Consider the following 17,299-nt stretch of genomic DNA (forward strand, 5'->3'; position numbering starts at 1 on the left):
GATTGTAAGCCCCTTTGAGTCTCCTTACAGGAGAGAAAGGGGGATATAAATCCAAACTCTTCTTCTTCTTAATTTAATCGCAGATAATTGTACCCCAAAGTTCTTAATTTTTTGGCAGCTTTTCCCAAATAGGCCGCGACTCGATTTTTAATTTTGCATTTTAAAAAGTCCTGGCTAGCCACATCTGACTTGTGGCAACCCCGTGGATTTCCACCTGCTTGGGTTTTCAAAGCAAGACATGAGCAGAGATGGCTTGTCGCTGCCTTCCTCCGCAGAGCCTTCCTTGGTGGTTCCCCATCCAAGTGGTTGCCCCACTTATCTTCTGAGTTCTAGTGCAATTGGACTAGTCTGAACTACTAGGGATGCCTTTTGAGCCCGGGATCACCAGCGAGTTTCCTCTTCTCCCCACCCACATATCCCAGACGCAGCAGTCCAAATTTGTGAACTGGCAAGTGGACGGCGAATACCGGGGCGTGGACTTCACTGCCGCAGTCACGCTAGGGAACCCCGACGTTTTGGCGGGCTCAGGTAAGAAGGCTCTTGCCAATAACTCTCCCCTACGCTTTTCCCCCGCGAAGCCCCACCTTCCTCACCGGCCGGCCTCTGACTTGTCTGCCGGGAGTTCCTTTGTGGTCCAGCCGGGCGTCTTCCCACCTGCGAGGAGCTCACTCCTTTTACTGTCTGCTCTACAGGGATCCTGGTGGCGCATTATCTTCAGAGCATCACGCCGTGCCTGGCGCTGGGCGGGGAGCTGGTTTACCACCGCCGTCCAGGAGAGGAGGGAACCGTCATGTCCTTGGCAGGGAAATACACAGGTACCTAATTCCTCCTCCAGAATTCAGGCCCGGCTTCCCTTTGTTCTTAGTCTGCGGATGCGCAGGGCCGCCATCCCCTGTCTGTAACAGGAAAGGATTGGGCTACTGCCTTAAACAGCCCAACAGGGAGAATTATCCCGTTTTCTACCTTCGCTAACCAGCCACATAGGAAACAACAGGACTTCATGATTTTTGGACCTAATGGAATTTCTAACGGAAAAGCAGACCCAATTAGCAACCCCCTCTCGGCACACACAAATAATTAGTGACCCACTCTCGGGAACTGGTGAGAACCTGCTGGATCCCACTGCTGCCGCAGCCCCAAGCTAAATAAGAGGCGTGCTCCCCAGAGAGCATGCGCAGGGTTGCTTTGTGGATAACCGAAGCAACCAGTCCGAGCTCATTCTGTCCTCCTTGGCCCTGCAGTCTTCGTGGAATGATGCCGTCTGTTCCTAGTGTGGCAGGTTTGTGGGGTTTTTTTAATTTCTTTGATCGTGTGTTTTTAAAAACGCACGTGCATTTATTTGTGCCTTTGTTTATTTAGATCCAGCTTTTCTCCCCTGTTGGGATTCAAAGGCTACCTCTAGAATTTATGTTTCTCTCAGACAAACTAAAAATGTCTAAGCTATTGAACAGCCCTAATGTAGAAATTTCTGAAGCAGTTGCTACATTTTTAATCCATGTTCTACATGATATATAACAATGATCCTGTTTTTGTACTTGGAATGTATGGTACTTCTGGTTTATGCCTAATAAAGGTTTTTGGATTGGATTGGATTGGGATTCAAAGGCTTTTGGAGCATCCTAATTCCCTCTTCCATTTTCTGACAGTAGCAGCCCTGTGAAGTAGGCCAGGCTGAGAATCTGTGGCAAGTCCAAAGTTACCCAGCAAGCTTCTGTGGTGGAAGCGAGGATTCAAACCCAGGTCACCCAGGGTCTTAGTCCACTGCTGCATCCACCAAAGCACACTTGCTGTCACAATGGACCACTGTAATGTCCTGGCAAGTTTCCCTGCTTTAAGCCAACAGGTTGTTTGGATCAGATGATTATAAGGATGCTGAAAGAATCCTTGCAGGTCAAACTGGCCAGATTTCCAGTCTACCATCTTATTTTCTCAAAGCGGCCGACTAGATCAGTGATGGCGAACCTTTTCGAGACCGAGTGCCCAAATTGCAACCCAAACCCCACTTATTTATCGCAAAGTGCCAACCCAGCAATTTAACCTGAATGCTGAGGTTTTCGTTTAGAAAAAACGGTTGGCTCCCTCTTTCTTTCCCACCTGCTCAAGCAGGGGCCAGCCTGCTCTAGCCTCCAGCAAGTCCCACGCGCACCACTCTGTGCCTCCCTAGCATCTCTGCCTCCTCTGCGCCCCCCCCCCCCCTTGGGCAGCAGCCACCTGGAGCACATGCTCCAGGCCCGCCAGCCGAGTCCTCCCTGCTCACCACAGTGCACACATGTCGTGCTCAGTGGCCCAGGCCAGCCTAGACGTGTGTGTGGGGGGGGGGGGGGTGATTTTCCACACACATGTCATCCCTGATCTAGACTTCCTGTGGGCGCATGCCCACAGAGGGAGGGAACTTCCTCGAGTGCCACCCCTCTGGCACCCACATGCCCATAGGTTCACGCATCACTTTCTTGGACTAGATGTTTTCCGAGAGCACGTGCACATACAAACAGCTCTTACAAGTTTCTTTCCAAGATGTTTAGGGGATGACACTTTCTCCAGCTTCTTTTCCAAACAAGTGAGGATCCTCTCTTTCTCTCCCCTCTCCGCAGCACCTAACTGGATCGGGACCCTGACAATAGGCCAGGCAGGAGCACACGCGACATACTACCATAAAGCCAGCGATCAGGTAGGGGGTTAATGGCGGGGGGAGGAGCCTGAAGCACCAGGTGTGTGGCAGGAGGCTGGAAGTGCCTTCCTGCCTTACAAGCTCTGGAGAGGGCAAACTGGGGAGTGTCCGACTAACGCATCTCACGCAGCCAGCGAAAGGCAGGGTGACCTCTCAGGGCAGCCAAGTTCCCATTTTGCTGTGCCAGACCTGTTCCTTCCGTGGTTTTTGTGTCTGTGGCAGCTGCCAGCCCTCAGTGGTTTCCCAGGCGCACAGCTCAGAATCACAGTTTCTTTGCTTTAGCCCAGGGGTCTGCAACCTGCGGCTCTCCAGATGTTCATGGACTGTGTCCCCTGCCACCATGGCCAATTAGGGCTGATGGGAATTGTAATCCATGAACATTGGGAGCACCATAGGTTGGCCACCCCTTTGTTATCTGGCTTCCAGCAACCCCTTCTCATTCATCTGCAGCATCCTAAGCAGAAAGTTGGGACTGGCCTACCAATTGGCCATGCTGGTAGGGGCTGATGGGAATTGTAGTCCATAAACATCTGGAGCACCATAGGTTGGCCACCCCTGATTTAGTTGATCTGTCTATGCTGGTTTGTGTCTCCGTTTGCCCAATATTCCTGTTCCTGTTGTGCCTTGGCAGCGGGTCCCTTTTCGGAGGGCATTGTGAATTGGGGCATTATAGAAACAAAAATTAACAAATTAGGCTATTCTTTGGATTATCTGGCCATGCTACCATCTAAAGAGACTTTTTCAACTTCCTGTTTGACCAGGAACATCAGATCCTACTCGAAAAGGCTTCCAGGACTTGTTCTCCTTTAGCTCTAGGTATCACCTACATTGGTAATAAGGGGGCTCAATACCTGCACCAGATAACCGTGCCCAGGCTCCGTAGAGCAATGATGTTGGCCCGTTGCAATGCCCTTCCATCAGCCGTATCAACAGGGAGATTCACTAAAACCCCTTACCATCAAAGGCTATGCATGAATTGTTGTAATTTAACCGTTGTGGGTTTTCCAGGCTGTGAGGCCATCGTCTGGTGGTTCTAGCCCCTCACAGTTCACCCACATCTGTGGCTGGCACTCGTGGAAGCCTTCAACAGTACAAGAACTGTAATCGTTCACATTCTTGGGGTTGGGTTGAAAGAAGCTCACCCGCTGTTGACATTTGCGGGATGGCCTTCCTGCGGAGGTTCGCCCAAGCTGATGTGGGTCTCAAAAACTATGCAGCAGCTTTGCTAGGAAAGCGCTCAGTGTCTGGAGTTGCTGTTCGCCCTGTGGCTGGCTGGGGGGTCAGGCAGTGAGAGTTCAAACTAGCACACCAGGACAGATCTCCGTGGGGCACCGTGCGTGGACTTTCGCCTGACCCTTCTCCGGTCCTGTGGTTCCTACAGCTGCAGGTGGGAGTAGAATTCGAAGCCAGCACTCGCATGCAGGACACGAGCGTGACGTTTGGCTACCAGCTGGACCTGCCGAAAGCCAACCTGCTCTTCAGAGGTACGTAGGCTCCGCCCTGTTGTTTTTTTTGCAAGGGATACAAACGGCAGGGAGTGGGGAGGCAACGGATTGGGAGTGCAGCGGGCAGCCTCTGTTTTAGTATAGCTTGGTTTTCTACTCAGCACATGAAGGGCATTTTACCGGAGGGCTTCTACCTTCCCCCCTTCAGTAAAGGAGGGCTACCAAGGTGTTTCTATAATATATCTTCGCCGTACCTCCGACGTACCTTAATGCTAGCCCGACTGAACGTCCTGCCCTCAGCAGTCCCGAGCGGCAGATTTCTCCAGATCCCATACCAACAAGGAACGTGTCCCTGCTCTCAAAAACTCAAAAATACACACGTTGCACTCTGGCTGTGTCTAATCTTATATATTAATCTTATATATAATTGAACAACTCAACACTGCTATTTGTATTTACATTTCCTTATTTCTCTGACAAGGTTCTTAAAAATACAGCATAAGTCTTCCAACTCTTATAACTAAACATAAATAATCACTTAGTCCATTCAATTCTCTATTCAGAAACAAAACTTCAGTTCCATATAGTCCATGTATCAATTCTGTAGGTTCTACATAGAAACGTCTCGCGCGTATAGAACGTTTTTCGTGCGTCTTCCTCAGTATGCCAGTATGTTCAAACAACTTCCATCAGTTCTTTGAGGCTTCTGATGGGTATATCTGAAATTAAAATTACACAGATACATATATACTGAAATCACAATTATGCCTATTTCTCTATCTTTCTTGCACCAGTCCATTTCATCTGTCTTTCCTGCATCTTTTATTTTTATTACTCCCTGCTCACAAAAAGCCATTGAAACAATCGAGCACATCCTCCTAGATTGCGAACGATATGCTTCATCTAGAAGACAATATATAGACCCATATGCTGAGAACTATGCCTGTTCATCAGACAAGGTCAAATCTTTCTGTCTGCTTTGTGATCAGTCTCCTCGGAGATCCCTAGACGTTGCCAAATTCCTGGCGCTGGCGCAACAGATTCGCCACAGATTTTAGTTTATTTATTTATTGTTTTAACGGCTGGAAATGTCTGAACCTACTTGTTTTCACTTGATTCTCCTCAACCTCTCTGCTGTATTTTAAACTCATGCCAATAAAAGGTTGATGATGATGAGTATAGCTTGGCTAGGTTCATTCAGGGTGCCTGTCTTGACTTTCAAAGCCCTTCATCAGGGGTCTGCAACCTGCGGCTCTCCAGATGTTCATGGATTACAATTCCCATCATGGATTACAATTCCCAATTGGCCATGCTGGCAGGGGCTGATGGGAATTGTAGTCCATGAACATCTGGAGAGCTGCAGGTTGCAGACCCCTGCCCTACATGGTTTAGGACCAGCATACTCGAAGGACCGCCTACTCCTTTATGTACCTACCCAGACACTGTTGGAGGCCCTACTTCGAGGGTGCCCACCTTTAGAGATTAGACAGCTGGCAGTCCAAGTTATTACACCAGCTCTGGAAATCTTTCCCCCAGGAGAATCGTCTGCTCCCTTTTATGGCTGTCCTTTGCCCACCGGTGAAGACTTTCTTGTGTTGTTTAGCATTCCCTCAATGATTCCCTCCTTCTTCACCCATGTTTTAACTGCTGTTTTTATGTTTTCTGTGTTTTTAATTGCTTGTTTATTGTTTTAAGGATCTGTTTCACTTGTTTTAATGATGTGTGTTTGGGAGGGAGATTGATTTTAGTGGCTTTGAAATGTAATTTTATCTTATGTTTTAAATCATCAGCCACCTTGTGGTCCTTATGTGGGCAGAAAGGCGGTCCGCATATTTAGTACATAAAATAATAAGTAGACTATCTGGGCTACCAACCCGCATTGTCCCTCTACCCCAAGTACATAAGTGACTGATCCTTCCTCCAGCATGATGTAATGGTTAAGAAGAAGAGTTGAATTTATAGCCCCCTTTTCCTGTAAGGAGACTGAAAGGGGCTTACAAACTCCTTTCCCTTCCCCCCCACAACAAGCACCCTGTGAGGTAGGTGGGGCTGATAGAGCTCCGAAGAGCTTAGACTAGCCCAAGGTCACCCAGCTGGCCTGTGTTGGAGTGCACAAGCTAATCTGAATTCCCCAGATAAGCCTCCACAGCTCAGGCGGCAGAGCTGGGAATCAAACCAGCTCCTCCAGATTAGAGTACACCTGCTCTTAACCACTGCGCCACTGCTGCACTGTGGTGCACTCTAATCTGGAGAATCGGGTTTGATTCCCCACTCCTCCATAAGAGCAGAGGACTCTTATCTGGTGAACTGGACTTGTTTCCCTCCTCCTCCACATGAAGCCTGCTGGGTGACCTTGAGTCAGTCACAGATCTCTTAGGACTGTTTCAGCCCCACCTACCTCACTAGGTGTCTGTTGTGGGGAGAGGAAGGGGAAAGGGGTCTGTAAGCCTCCTTGAGGCTCCACAGAGAAAGACAGGGTATAGATCCATGGTGGCGAACCTTTGGCACTCCAGATGTTATGGACTACAATCCCAATTGGCCATGCTGGCAGGGGCTGATGGGAATTGTAGTCCACAACATCTGGAGTGCCAAAGGTTCACCACCACTGGTATAGATCCAAACTCTTCTTCCATCTCCTAACAGTGTCCCTTTTTCTCCCTCTTTCCCTTTCTCAGGCTCCGTTGACAGCAACTGGATTGTGGGGGCAACGCTAGAGAAGAAGCTCCTCCCCCTGCCCCTCACACTGGCTATGGGGGCATTCCTCAACCACCGAAAAAACAAATTCCAGTGTGGTTTTGGCCTGACCATCGGCTAAGCCCGCCGGCCCTCCTCCCTTCGCACCCGCTGTCTCTCTCCCCGCCAATTCAGCACACCTCACTTTCCGCCCACATCCCAGTTTGGCCGGCAGCGGCCCCCCTCGGGGTGTGGGCAGGTGCGGGCGGCGGAAGGGAACGGAGCCGGGACGTATCAGGTGGGCCTGCGGGAGCGTTGACCTTCCGTCTTCCCAACCGCCGGGAGCAGCTAGCTGGTTCTCAGGGAACTCGGAGGAGGCAGGGATCCAAGCATGGGCGTGGCACGGGCCGCCTCCCCAAGTTCCTTGTCCCGCCTCCCGCCAGACTCCTTCACCCGTGGTACGGTTCGATTTCTGCATCTGTTCTACCTTCTGCGGCCACCAGGGGGCAGTATTGCTTTGGCAACGGGGGAAAGTGCATTTTCCTTCCCTCGCAGGGACGGTCCGTGGGCACGGGGGCGGCAGGGGAGTTCGAGGGGAGGGGGCTTAGCCTGGGAAGAGTTTGCTGGCGGCAGCTGGGAAGGGAGGGGCGGTTCCTATGCCTTTGTTGCATGCACTGTATCAGATGGCGCACATTCAAGCATCAGGAATTCTTTCTTCATCTCTGGACAACCAGGAGGGATATACGCTTCTGTTCAGGGTTTCGTGAAAATGTCTGAGTCACTGTTCCTACTTTTGCACTCCCTTTACTATTGCTTCCCGTATTCCCATTCCTGCCACGTACTTTTATTTTGCAGGGCATGGGGGGCTCAAATCCCAGAGCTGTTTCCTTCCCCCTGCTGGGTTTTTTTTTTAAGTTCACAGCGCCTGGTGTCATTTTGGTGGGGGGGGGGCGGGGGCGGGGATTCCCAAATGAAGCAATCTGTCCCAACCGGCAGCCTTTGCGGTCACTGCACACTCCCTTTTCTCACCCTCCCTGCGTCAGGTTTTGCGGGATCTACGTCTTTGGGTTCCCTCCCTCCCTCCGCCGCTGTGAAGCTGCGTGCCGAGGCTCTGTGGGACCAGACCGAGAGATGTCCCCCGGCCCTGCAGAAATACTGGAGGGAGGGGCCAGTTGCATGCCCTCCTCCCTTCCCACCCCCGTGCCGCCAGAGACTGAGTGTAAATCATGTTTATAAGTTATGGGAACTAGAGAATCTTTTATAAAAGGGGTGTGTGAAACCCCTGGACCCATAAGGGGAGAACCGCCTCCCTCTCCCCTGCGAAGTTGGAAACGTCTGTTTCAATAAATTACCATCCACCACTCATCCTTCTGTGTGTCCGTCTCCTCCTGTTTTTAATCTGTCATTCCCCAAGGATTCACTCACTTGGGATTCTCTGTGGCCAACTGATGGAGTTCATGAATCCCGGGTTATTCAGCATGGCAGTGGGAGTTCCACGTTCAAGTCTTGCTCGGATGGGAGCTCAGTGGGATAGCCTTGAGTCTATACCAGGGGTAGGGAACCTTTAACACTCAAAGAGCCATTTGGACCCGTTTTCCACGGGAAAAGAAAACACTTAGAGCCGCAAATAATTTTTGACATTTAAAATAAAGATAACACTGTATATATTGGTTTTTTTTACCTTTTACTCCGCTCATTCTGAGAAGCGCATGGATGTGTCCGCCCTGCTGCCTGCAGGGCGGGCAAGGATGGGGCCAGCGGCTCGGCCTCGCCGGCGGCCGGGAAAGCACCCGCCCTGCTCCAACGGGGCAGGCGAGAGGGGAAGCCCGCGGCGCGGCCCAGCCAGCCATGGGCAGTTGGTGCACCTACCCCTGGTCTATAGGCTGCTTTCTCAGACTCTCCTGCAATGCAGAGATTGTGGCAATACCAACATGGAGCTCGGATCTCGTCGTGGTGACAGTATCTGCTGGCAGGACATTTCTTCAGACACAAGGTGCCCTAGCATTGATAGGCTGGCTAATGGATCTGGCATGTGTGGTCAAGGGATCTCTTGTCGCTGGGTATCCAATAATCCTCGAAGCCAAGAGCGCCACTCAAGGAGGCGGCGGCTTACGTTTCCATTTAGGCCCAAACAAAGGGGGTTTTTTTGCAACTGCGTAGTTCCCCAGGACTCATTTAAACTGCTGGGGCGTGCGCAGAGAAGTGCTGTGTGCAGGCTAGAGCTGGGAGGAAGGGCAACAGGTTTCCGGCGTGCAAACTGGGCATGTTGGAGCTAGGCCAGTGGTGACGAACCTATGGCACAGGTGCCAGAGGTGGCACTCCAAGCCCTCTCTGTGGGCACACGCAGAGTGCCCCCCCCACACACACATCTAGGCTGGCCTGGGCTGCTGGGTTCTATTAGCATTAAACCTAAGACCTAGTTTTGGGGAAGCAGTGTAGGTTACCCTGTTAAGCGCTGTTAAACTCCACTGATTTTCATGCAAATAACTAAAGCGTGATTCTTTACCTGGGAGTAAGCTCGGTTGCTGGCAGTGGGGCTTGCTTCTGAGTAAACCCTCCTAGGGTCGTGATTCACCCGTTGGAAGAGCTGCACGGTTGCTTCAAAGCAAAGCCACCGACTACCACCAAGCTTACTCCTGAGTAACGCACGCCTTGGAGCCAACCGTTTTTTCTAAACGAAAACCTCTATTCAGGTTAAATTGCTGGGTTGGCACTTTGTGATAAATAAGTGGGTTTTGGGTTGCAATTTGGGCATTCGGTCTCCAAAAGGCTTGCCACTACTGAGCTAGGCACTCCAAACTAGGCACTGTTTGAACAAGACGCAGAACCTGTGTGACATTGTCCAGGAAAGTGCTTGTCAGCATCTCTAGCAGCTTTGTTAGCAAGCACATAAGGTAGGGGTGGCCAACCTTTGGGGCTCCAGGTTTTTATGGACTACAATTCCCATCAGCCCCTGCCAAACTATCGGACCCCCAACAGCAGCCTTCTACGGCCCAAAGTGTGAGAAGCAGTGTCTAGATCAGGGACCTGCAAACTGGCGCTCCAGATGTTCATGGACTACAATTCCCATCAGCCCCTGCCAGCACAGCCAATTGGCCATGCTGGCAGGGGCTGATGGGAATTGTAGCCCATGATCATCTGGAGCGCCATAGGTTGGCCACCCCTGGCCTACGTTATTAATGTTCAGGCAATGTAGTCTTTGCCATCCCACAATTATTGGGTGGAACGTTTTCTGCATTTTGTTGTTTTGGGAAGGCCCAAATTTTGGCAAGGAAGCCAAGACCTTGCTGTGAGGATGCTCCCATGTTTAGTTTGTTACAGCTGCAGAGAAATGTAGCTATATTTATCTACATTATTCATAGGTCGCCTTTCTCACTTGGACTTAACGCGGATTGCCCGGATCGAGTACCGTCGACAAGATGGGGCGTTGAAGAAACAGTGAAATAGGATTTGTGTCGTCGATTCCCACCAGATTTCCAAAAAACGGAACTGAAGCAAAGCATAAGGGTTAACGAAGCACACTAAACAATGCAAAATAACAACTGGAGCCAACCCAAAGCAAACTATACAGCGTAGTACCTAATAATTTATCCAAGAGCGTTTTGTAAAAATGCTATCCTGTTGCCTGGGTAGAAAAGCCCTCTGGAATAATTCAGTTTTGCACAGTTTGCAGAAAGCCAGGATCCGTGGGGGGCTTTCCTGGAAAATATCCAGTGAGAAAGGGGGATTGATGGGAGTGTGTGTGTGTTCATTTTTATTTATTTATTTATTTATTCGTATGTATTTTTAGCCCGCCTTATACCTGGAGGTCTCAGGGCGTGCTCAGGAGCAGCAGTGGCGTAGGAGGTTAAGAGCTCATGTCTCTAATCTGGAGGAACCGGGTTTGATTCCCAGCTCTGCCGCCTGAGCTGTGGAGGCTTATCTGGGGAATTCAGATTAGCCTGTACACTCCCACACACGCCAGCTGGGTGACCTTGGGCTAGTCACAGCTTCGCAGAACTCTCTAAGCCCCACCTACCTCACAGAGCGTTTGTTGTGAGGGGAGAACGCCCAGGAGATTGTCAGCCCCTTTGATCCCCCCCCCCCCCCCCCCTCCCCCCCCACACCCCCCCCCCCCCACCCCCCCCCCCCCCCCCCCCCAACACCCCCACCCCCCCCCCCCCCCACCCCCCCCGCCCCACCCCCCCCCCCCCCCACCCCCCCCCCCCCCCACCCCCCCCCCCCCCCACCCCCCCCCCCCCCCACCCCCCCCCCCCCCCACCCCCCCCCCCCCCCACCCCCCCCCCCCCCCACCCCCCCCCCCCCCCACCCCCCCCCCCCCCCACCCCCCCCCCCCCCCACCCCCCCCCCCCCCCACCCCCCCCCCCCCCCACCCCCCCCCCCCCCCACCCCCCCCCCCCCCCACCCCCCCCCCCCCCCACCCCCCCCCCCCCCCACCCCCCCCCCCCCCCACCCCCCCCCCCCCCCACCCCCCCCCCCCCCCACCCCCCCCCCCCCCCACCCCCCCCCCCCCCCACCCCCCCCCCCCCCCACCCCCCCCCCCCCCCACCCCCCCCCCCCCCCACCCCCCCCCCCCCCCACCCCCCCCCCCCCCCACCCCCCCCCCCCCCCACCCCCCCCCCCCCCCACCCCCCCCCCCCCCCACCCCCCCCCCCCCCCACCCCCCCCCCCCCCCACCCCCCCCCCCCCCCACCCCCCCCCCCCCCCACCCCCCCCCCCCCCCACCCCCCCCCCCCCCCACCCCCCCCCCCCCCCACCCCCCCCCCCCCCCACCCCCCCCCCCCCCCACCCCCCCCCCCCCCCACCCCCCCCCCCCCCCACCCCCCCCCCCCCCCACCCCCCCCCCCCCCCACCCCCCCCCCCCCCCACCCCCCCCCCCCCCCACCCCCCCCCCCCCCCACCCCCCCCCCCCCCCACCCCCCCCCCCCCCCACCCCCCCCCCCCCCCACCCCCCCCCCCCCCCACCCCCCCCCCCCCCCACCCCCCCCCCCCCCCACCCCCCCCCCCCCCCACCCCCCCCCCCCCCCACCCCCCCCCCCCCCCACCCCCCCCCCCCCCCACCCCCCCCCCCCCCCACCCCCCCCCCCCCCCACCCCCCCCCCCCCCCACCCCCCCCCCCCCCCACCCCCCCCCCCCCCCACCCCCCCCCCCCCCCACCCCCCCCCCCCCCCACCCCCCCCCCCCCCCACCCCCCCCCCCCCCCACCCCCCCCCCCCCCCACCCCCCCCCCCCCCCACCCCCCCCCCCCCCCACCCCCCCCCCCCCCCACCCCCCCCCCCCCCCACCCCCCCCCCCCCCCACCCCCCCCCCCCCCCACCCCCCCCCCCCCCCACCCCCCCCCCCCCCCACCCCCCCCCCCCCCCACCCCCCCCCCCCCCCACCCCCCCCCCCCCCCACCCCCCCCCCCCCCCACCCCCCCCCCCCCCCACCCCCCCCCCCCCCCACCCCCCCCCCCCCCCACCCCCCCCCCCCCCCACCCCCCCCCCCCCCCACCCCCCCCCCCCCCCACCCCCCCCCCCCCCCACCCCCCCCCCCCCCCACCCCCCCCCCCCCCCACCCCCCCCCCCCCCCACCCCCCCCCCCCCCCACCCCCCCCCCCCCCCACCCCCCCCCCCCCCCACCCCCCCCCCCCCCCACCCCCCCCCCCCCCCACCCCCCCCCCCCCCCACCCCCCCCCCCCCCCACCCCCCCCCCCCCCCACCCCCCCCCCCCCCCACCCCCCCCCCCCCCCACCCCCCCCCCCCCCCACCCCCCCCCCCCCCCACCCCCCCCCCCCCCCACCCCCCCCCCCCCCCACCCCCCCCCCCCCCCACCCCCCCCCCCCCCCACCCCCCCCCCCCCCCACCCCCCCCCCCCCCCACCCCCCCCCCCCCCCACCCCCCCCCCCCCCCACCCCCCCCCCCCCCCACCCCCCCCCCCCCCCACCCCCCCCCCCCCCCACCCCCCCCCCCCCCCACCCCCCCCCCCCCCCACCCCCCCCCCCCCCCACCCCCCCCCCCCCCCACCCCCCCCCCCCCCCACCCCCCCCCCCCCCCACCCCCCCCCCCCCCCACCCCCCCCCCCCCCCACCCCCCCCCCCCCCCACCCCCCCCCCCCCCCACCCCCCCCCCCCCCCACCCCCCCCCCCCCCCACCCCCCCCCCCCCCCACCCCCCCCCCCCCCCACCCCCCCCCCCCCCCACCCCCCCCCCCCCCCACCCCCCCCCCCCCCCACCCCCCCCCCCCCCCACCCCCCCCCCCCCCCACCCCCCCCCCCCCCCACCCCCCCCCCCCCCCACCCCCCCCCCCCCCCACCCCCCCCCCCCCCCACCCCCCCCCCCCCCCACCCCCCCCCCCCCCCACCCCCCCCCCCCCCCACCCCCCCCCCCCCCCACCCCCCCCCCCCCCCACCCCCCCCCCCCCCCACCCCCCCCCCCCCCCACCCCCCCCCCCCCCCACCCCCCCCCCCCCCCACCCCCCCCCCCCCCCACCCCCCCCCCCCCCCACCCCCCCCCCCCCCCACCCCCCCCCCCCCCCACCCCCCCCCCCCCCCACCCCCCCCCCCCCCCACCCCCCCCCCCCCCCACCCCCCCCCCCCCCCACCCCCCCCCCCCCCCACCCCCCCCCCCCCCCACCCCCCCCCCCCCCCACCCCCCCCCCCCCCCACCCCCCCCCCCCCCCACCCCCCCCCCCCCCCACCCCCCCCCCCCCCCACCCCCCCCCCCCCCCACCCCCCCCCCCCCCCACCCCCCCCCCCCCCCACCCCCCCCCCCCCCCACCCCCCCCCCCCCCCACCCCCCCCCCCCCCCACCCCCCCCCCCCCCCACCCCCCCCCCCCCCCACCCCCCCCCCCCCCCACCCCCCCCCCCCCCCACCCCCCCCCCCCCCCACCCCCCCCCCCCCCCACCCCCCCCCCCCCCCACCCCCCCCCCCCCCCACCCCCCCCCCCCCCCACCCCCCCCCCCCCCCACCCCCCCCCCCCCCCACCCCCCCCCCCCCCCACCCCCCCCCCCCCCCACCCCCCCCCCCCCCCACCCCCCCCCCCCCCCACCCCCCCCCCCCCCCACCCCCCCCCCCCCCCACCCCCCCCCCCCCCCACCCCCCCCCCCCCCCACCCCCCCCCCCCCCCACCCCCCCCCCCCCCCACCCCCCCCCCCCCCCACCCCCCCCCCCCCCCACCCCCCCCCCCCCCCACCCCCCCCCCCCCCCACCCCCCCCCCCCCCCACCCCCCCCCCCCCCCACCCCCCCCCCCCCCCACCCCCCCCCCCCCCCACCCCCCCCCCCCCCCACCCCCCCCCCCCCCCACCCCCCCCCCCCCCCACCCCCCCCCCCCCCCACCCCCCCCCCCCCCCACCCCCCCCCCCCCCCACCCCCCCCCCCCCCCACCCCCCCCCCCCCCCACCCCCCCCCCCCCCCACCCCCCCCCCCCCCCACCCCCCCCCCCCCCCACCCCCCCCCCCCCCCACCCCCCCCCCCCCCCACCCCCCCCCCCCCCCACCCCCCCCCCCCCCCACCCCCCCCCCCCCCCACCCCCCCCCCCCCCCACCCCCCCCCCCCCCCACCCCCCCCCCCCCCCACCCCCCCCCCCCCCCACCCCCCCCCCCCCCCACCCCCCCCCCCCCCCACCCCCCCCCCCCCCCACCCCCCCCCCCCCCCACCCCCCCCCCCCCCCACCCCCCCCCCCCCCCACCCCCCCCCCCCCCCACCCCCCCCCCCCCCCACCCCCCCCCCCCCCCACCCCCCCCCCCCCCCACCCCCCCCCCCCCCCACCCCCCCCCCCCCCCACCCCCCCCCCCCCCCACCCCCCCCCCCCCCCACCCCCCCCCCCCCCCACCCCCCCCCCCCCCCACCCCCCCCCCCCCCCACCCCCCCCCCCCCCCACCCCCCCCCCCCCCCACCCCCCCCCCCCCCCACCCCCCCCCCCCCCCACCCCCCCCCCCCCCCACCCCCCCCCCCCCCCACCCCCCCCCCCCCCCACCCCCCCCCCCCCCCACCCCCCCCCCCCCCCACCCCCCCCCCCCCCCACCCCCCCCCCCCCCCACCCCCCCCCCCCCCCACCCCCCCCCCCCCCCACCCCCCCCCCCCCCCACCCCCCCCCCCCCCCACCCCCCCCCCCCCCCACCCCCCCCCCCCCCCACCCCCCCCCCCCCCCACCCCCCCCCCCCCCCACCCCCCCCCCCCCCCACCCCCCCCCCCCCCCACCCCCCCCCCCCCCCACCCCCCCCCCCCCCCACCCCCCCCCCCCCCCACCCCCCCCCCCCCCCACCCCCCCCCCCCCCCACCCCCCCCCCCCCCCACCCCCCCCCCCCCCCACCCCCCCCCCCCCCCACCCCCCCCCCCCCCCACCCCCCCCCCCCCCCACCCCCCCCCCCCCCCACCCCCCCCCCCCCCCACCCCCCCCCCCCCCCACCCCCCCCCCCCCCCACCCCCCCCCCCCCCCACCCCCCCCCCCCCCCACCCCCCCCCCCCCCCACCCCCCCCCCCCCCCACCCCCCCCCCCCCCCACCCCCCCCCCCCCCCACCCCCCCCCCCCCCCACCCCCCCCCCCCCCCACCCCCCCCCCCCCCCACCCCCCCCCCCCCCCACCCCCCCCCCCCCCCACCCCCCCCCCCCCCCACCCCCCCCCCCCCCCACCCCCCCCCCCCCCCACCCCCCCCCCCCCCCACCCCCCCCCCCCCCCACCCCCCCCCCCCCCCACCCCCCCCCCCCCCCACCCCCCCCCCCCCCCACCCCCCCCCCCCCCCACCCCCCCCCCCCCCCACCCCCCCCCCCCCCCACCCCCCCCCCCCCCCACCCCCCCCCCCCCCCACCCCCCCCCCCCCCCACCCCCCCCCCCCCCCACCCCCCCCCCCCCCCACCCCCCCCCCCCCCCACCCCCCCCCCCCCCCACCCCCCCCCCCCCCCACCCCCCCCCCCCCCCACCCCCCCCCCCCCCCACCCCCCCCCCCCCCCACCCCCCCCCCCCCCCACCCCCCCCCCCCCCCACCCCCCCCCCCCCCCACCCCCCCCCCCCCCCACCCCCCCCCCCCCCCACCCCCCCCCCCCCCCACCCCCCCCCCCCCCCACCCCCCCCCCCCCCCACCCCCCCCCCCCCCCACCCCCCCCCCCCCCCACCCCCCCCCCCCCCCACCCCCCCCCCCCCCCACCCCCCCCCCCCCCCACCCCCCCCCCCCCCCACCCCCCCCCCCCCCCACCCCCCCCCCCCCCCACCCCCCCCCCCCCCCACCCCCCCCCCCCCCCACCCCCCCCCCCCCCCACCCCCCCCCCCCCCCACCCCCCCCCCCCCCCACCCCCCCCCCCCCCCACCCCCCCCCCCCCCCACCCCCCCCCCCCCCCACCCCCCCCCCCCCCCACCCCCCCCCCCCCCCACCCCCCCCCCCCCCCACCCCCCCCCCCCCCCACCCCCCCCCCCCCCCACCCCCCCCCCCCCCCACCCCCCCCCCCCCCCACCCCCCCCCCCCCCCACCCCCCCCCCCCCCCACCCCCCCCCCCCCCCACCCCCCCCCCCCCCCACCCCCCCCCCCCCCCACCCCCCCCCCCCCCCACCCCCCCCCCCCCCCACCCCCCCCCCCCCCCACCCCCCCCCCCCCCCACCCCCCCCCCCCCCCACCCCCCCCCCCCCCCACCCCCCCCCCCCCCCACCCCCCCCCCCCCCCACCCCCCCCCCCCCCCACCCCCCCCCCCCCCCACCCCCCCCCCCCCCCACCCCCCCCCCCCCCCACCCCCCCCCCCCCCCACCCCCCCCCCCCCCCACCCCCCCCCCCCCCCACCCCCCCCCCCCCCCACCCCCCCCCCCCCCCACCCCCCCCCCCCCCCACCCCCCCCCCCCCCCACCCCCCCCCCCCCCCACCCCCCCCCCCCCCCACCCCCCCCCCCCCCCACCCCCCCCCCCCCCCACCCCCCCCCCCCCCCACCCCCCCCCCCCCCCACCCCCCCCCCCCCCCACCCCCCCCCCCCCCCACCCCCCCCCCCCCCCACCCCCCCCCCCCCCCACCCCCCCCCCCCCCCACCCCCCCCCCCCCCCACCCCCCCCCCCCCCCACCCCCCCCCCCCCCCACCCCCCCCCCCCCCCACCCCCCCCCCCCCCCACCCCCCCCCCCCCCCACCCCCCCCCCCCCCCACCCCCCCCCCCCCCCACCCCCCCCCCCCCCCACCCCCCCCCCCCCCCACCCCCCCCCCCCCCCACCCCCCCCCCCCCCCACCCCCCCCCCCCCCCACCCCCCCCCCCCCCCACCCCCCCCCCCCCCCACCCCCCCCCCCCCCCACCCCCCCCCCCCCCCACCCCCCCCCCCCCCCACCCCCCCCCCCCCCCACCCCCCCCCCCCCCCACCCCCCCCCCCCCCCACCCCCCCCCCCCCCCACCCCCCCCCCCCCCCACCCCCCCCCCCCCCCACCCCCCCCCCCCCCCACCCCCCCCCCCCCCCACCCCCCCCCCCCCCCACCCCCCCCCCCCCCCACCCCCCCCCCCCCCCACCCCCCCCCCCCCCCACCCCCCCCCCCCCCCACCCCCCCCCCCCCCCACCCCCCCCCCCCC

The 17,299-nt window shown here is 66.6% G+C and overlaps 1 protein-coding gene across 1 annotated transcript in view; it reads left to right on the forward strand.

Moving 5' to 3' along the window:
* The window catches only part of TOMM40 (translocase of outer mitochondrial membrane 40), a 14,740-nt gene extending 7,675 nt beyond the window's left edge, over nt 1–7,065 (forward strand). The window contains exons 6-10 of the mRNA XM_048502165.1: nt 423–528; nt 693–815; nt 2,592–2,668; nt 4,050–4,152; nt 6,789–7,065. Of these exons, the coding sequence (XP_048358122.1) occupies nt 423–528; nt 693–815; nt 2,592–2,668; nt 4,050–4,152; nt 6,789–6,928 (549 nt within the window). The 3' untranslated portion in view covers nt 6,929–7,065. The remainder of the gene's footprint in view (nt 1–422; nt 529–692; nt 816–2,591; nt 2,669–4,049; nt 4,153–6,788) is intronic.
* The last annotated feature ends 10,234 nt before the right edge of the window (nt 7,066–17,299 follow it).

This window comes from Sphaerodactylus townsendi, linkage group LG06, assembly GCF_021028975.2.
Source record: "Sphaerodactylus townsendi isolate TG3544 linkage group LG06, MPM_Stown_v2.3, whole genome shotgun sequence".
NCBI lineage: Eukaryota > Metazoa > Chordata > Lepidosauria > Squamata > Sphaerodactylidae > Sphaerodactylus > Sphaerodactylus townsendi.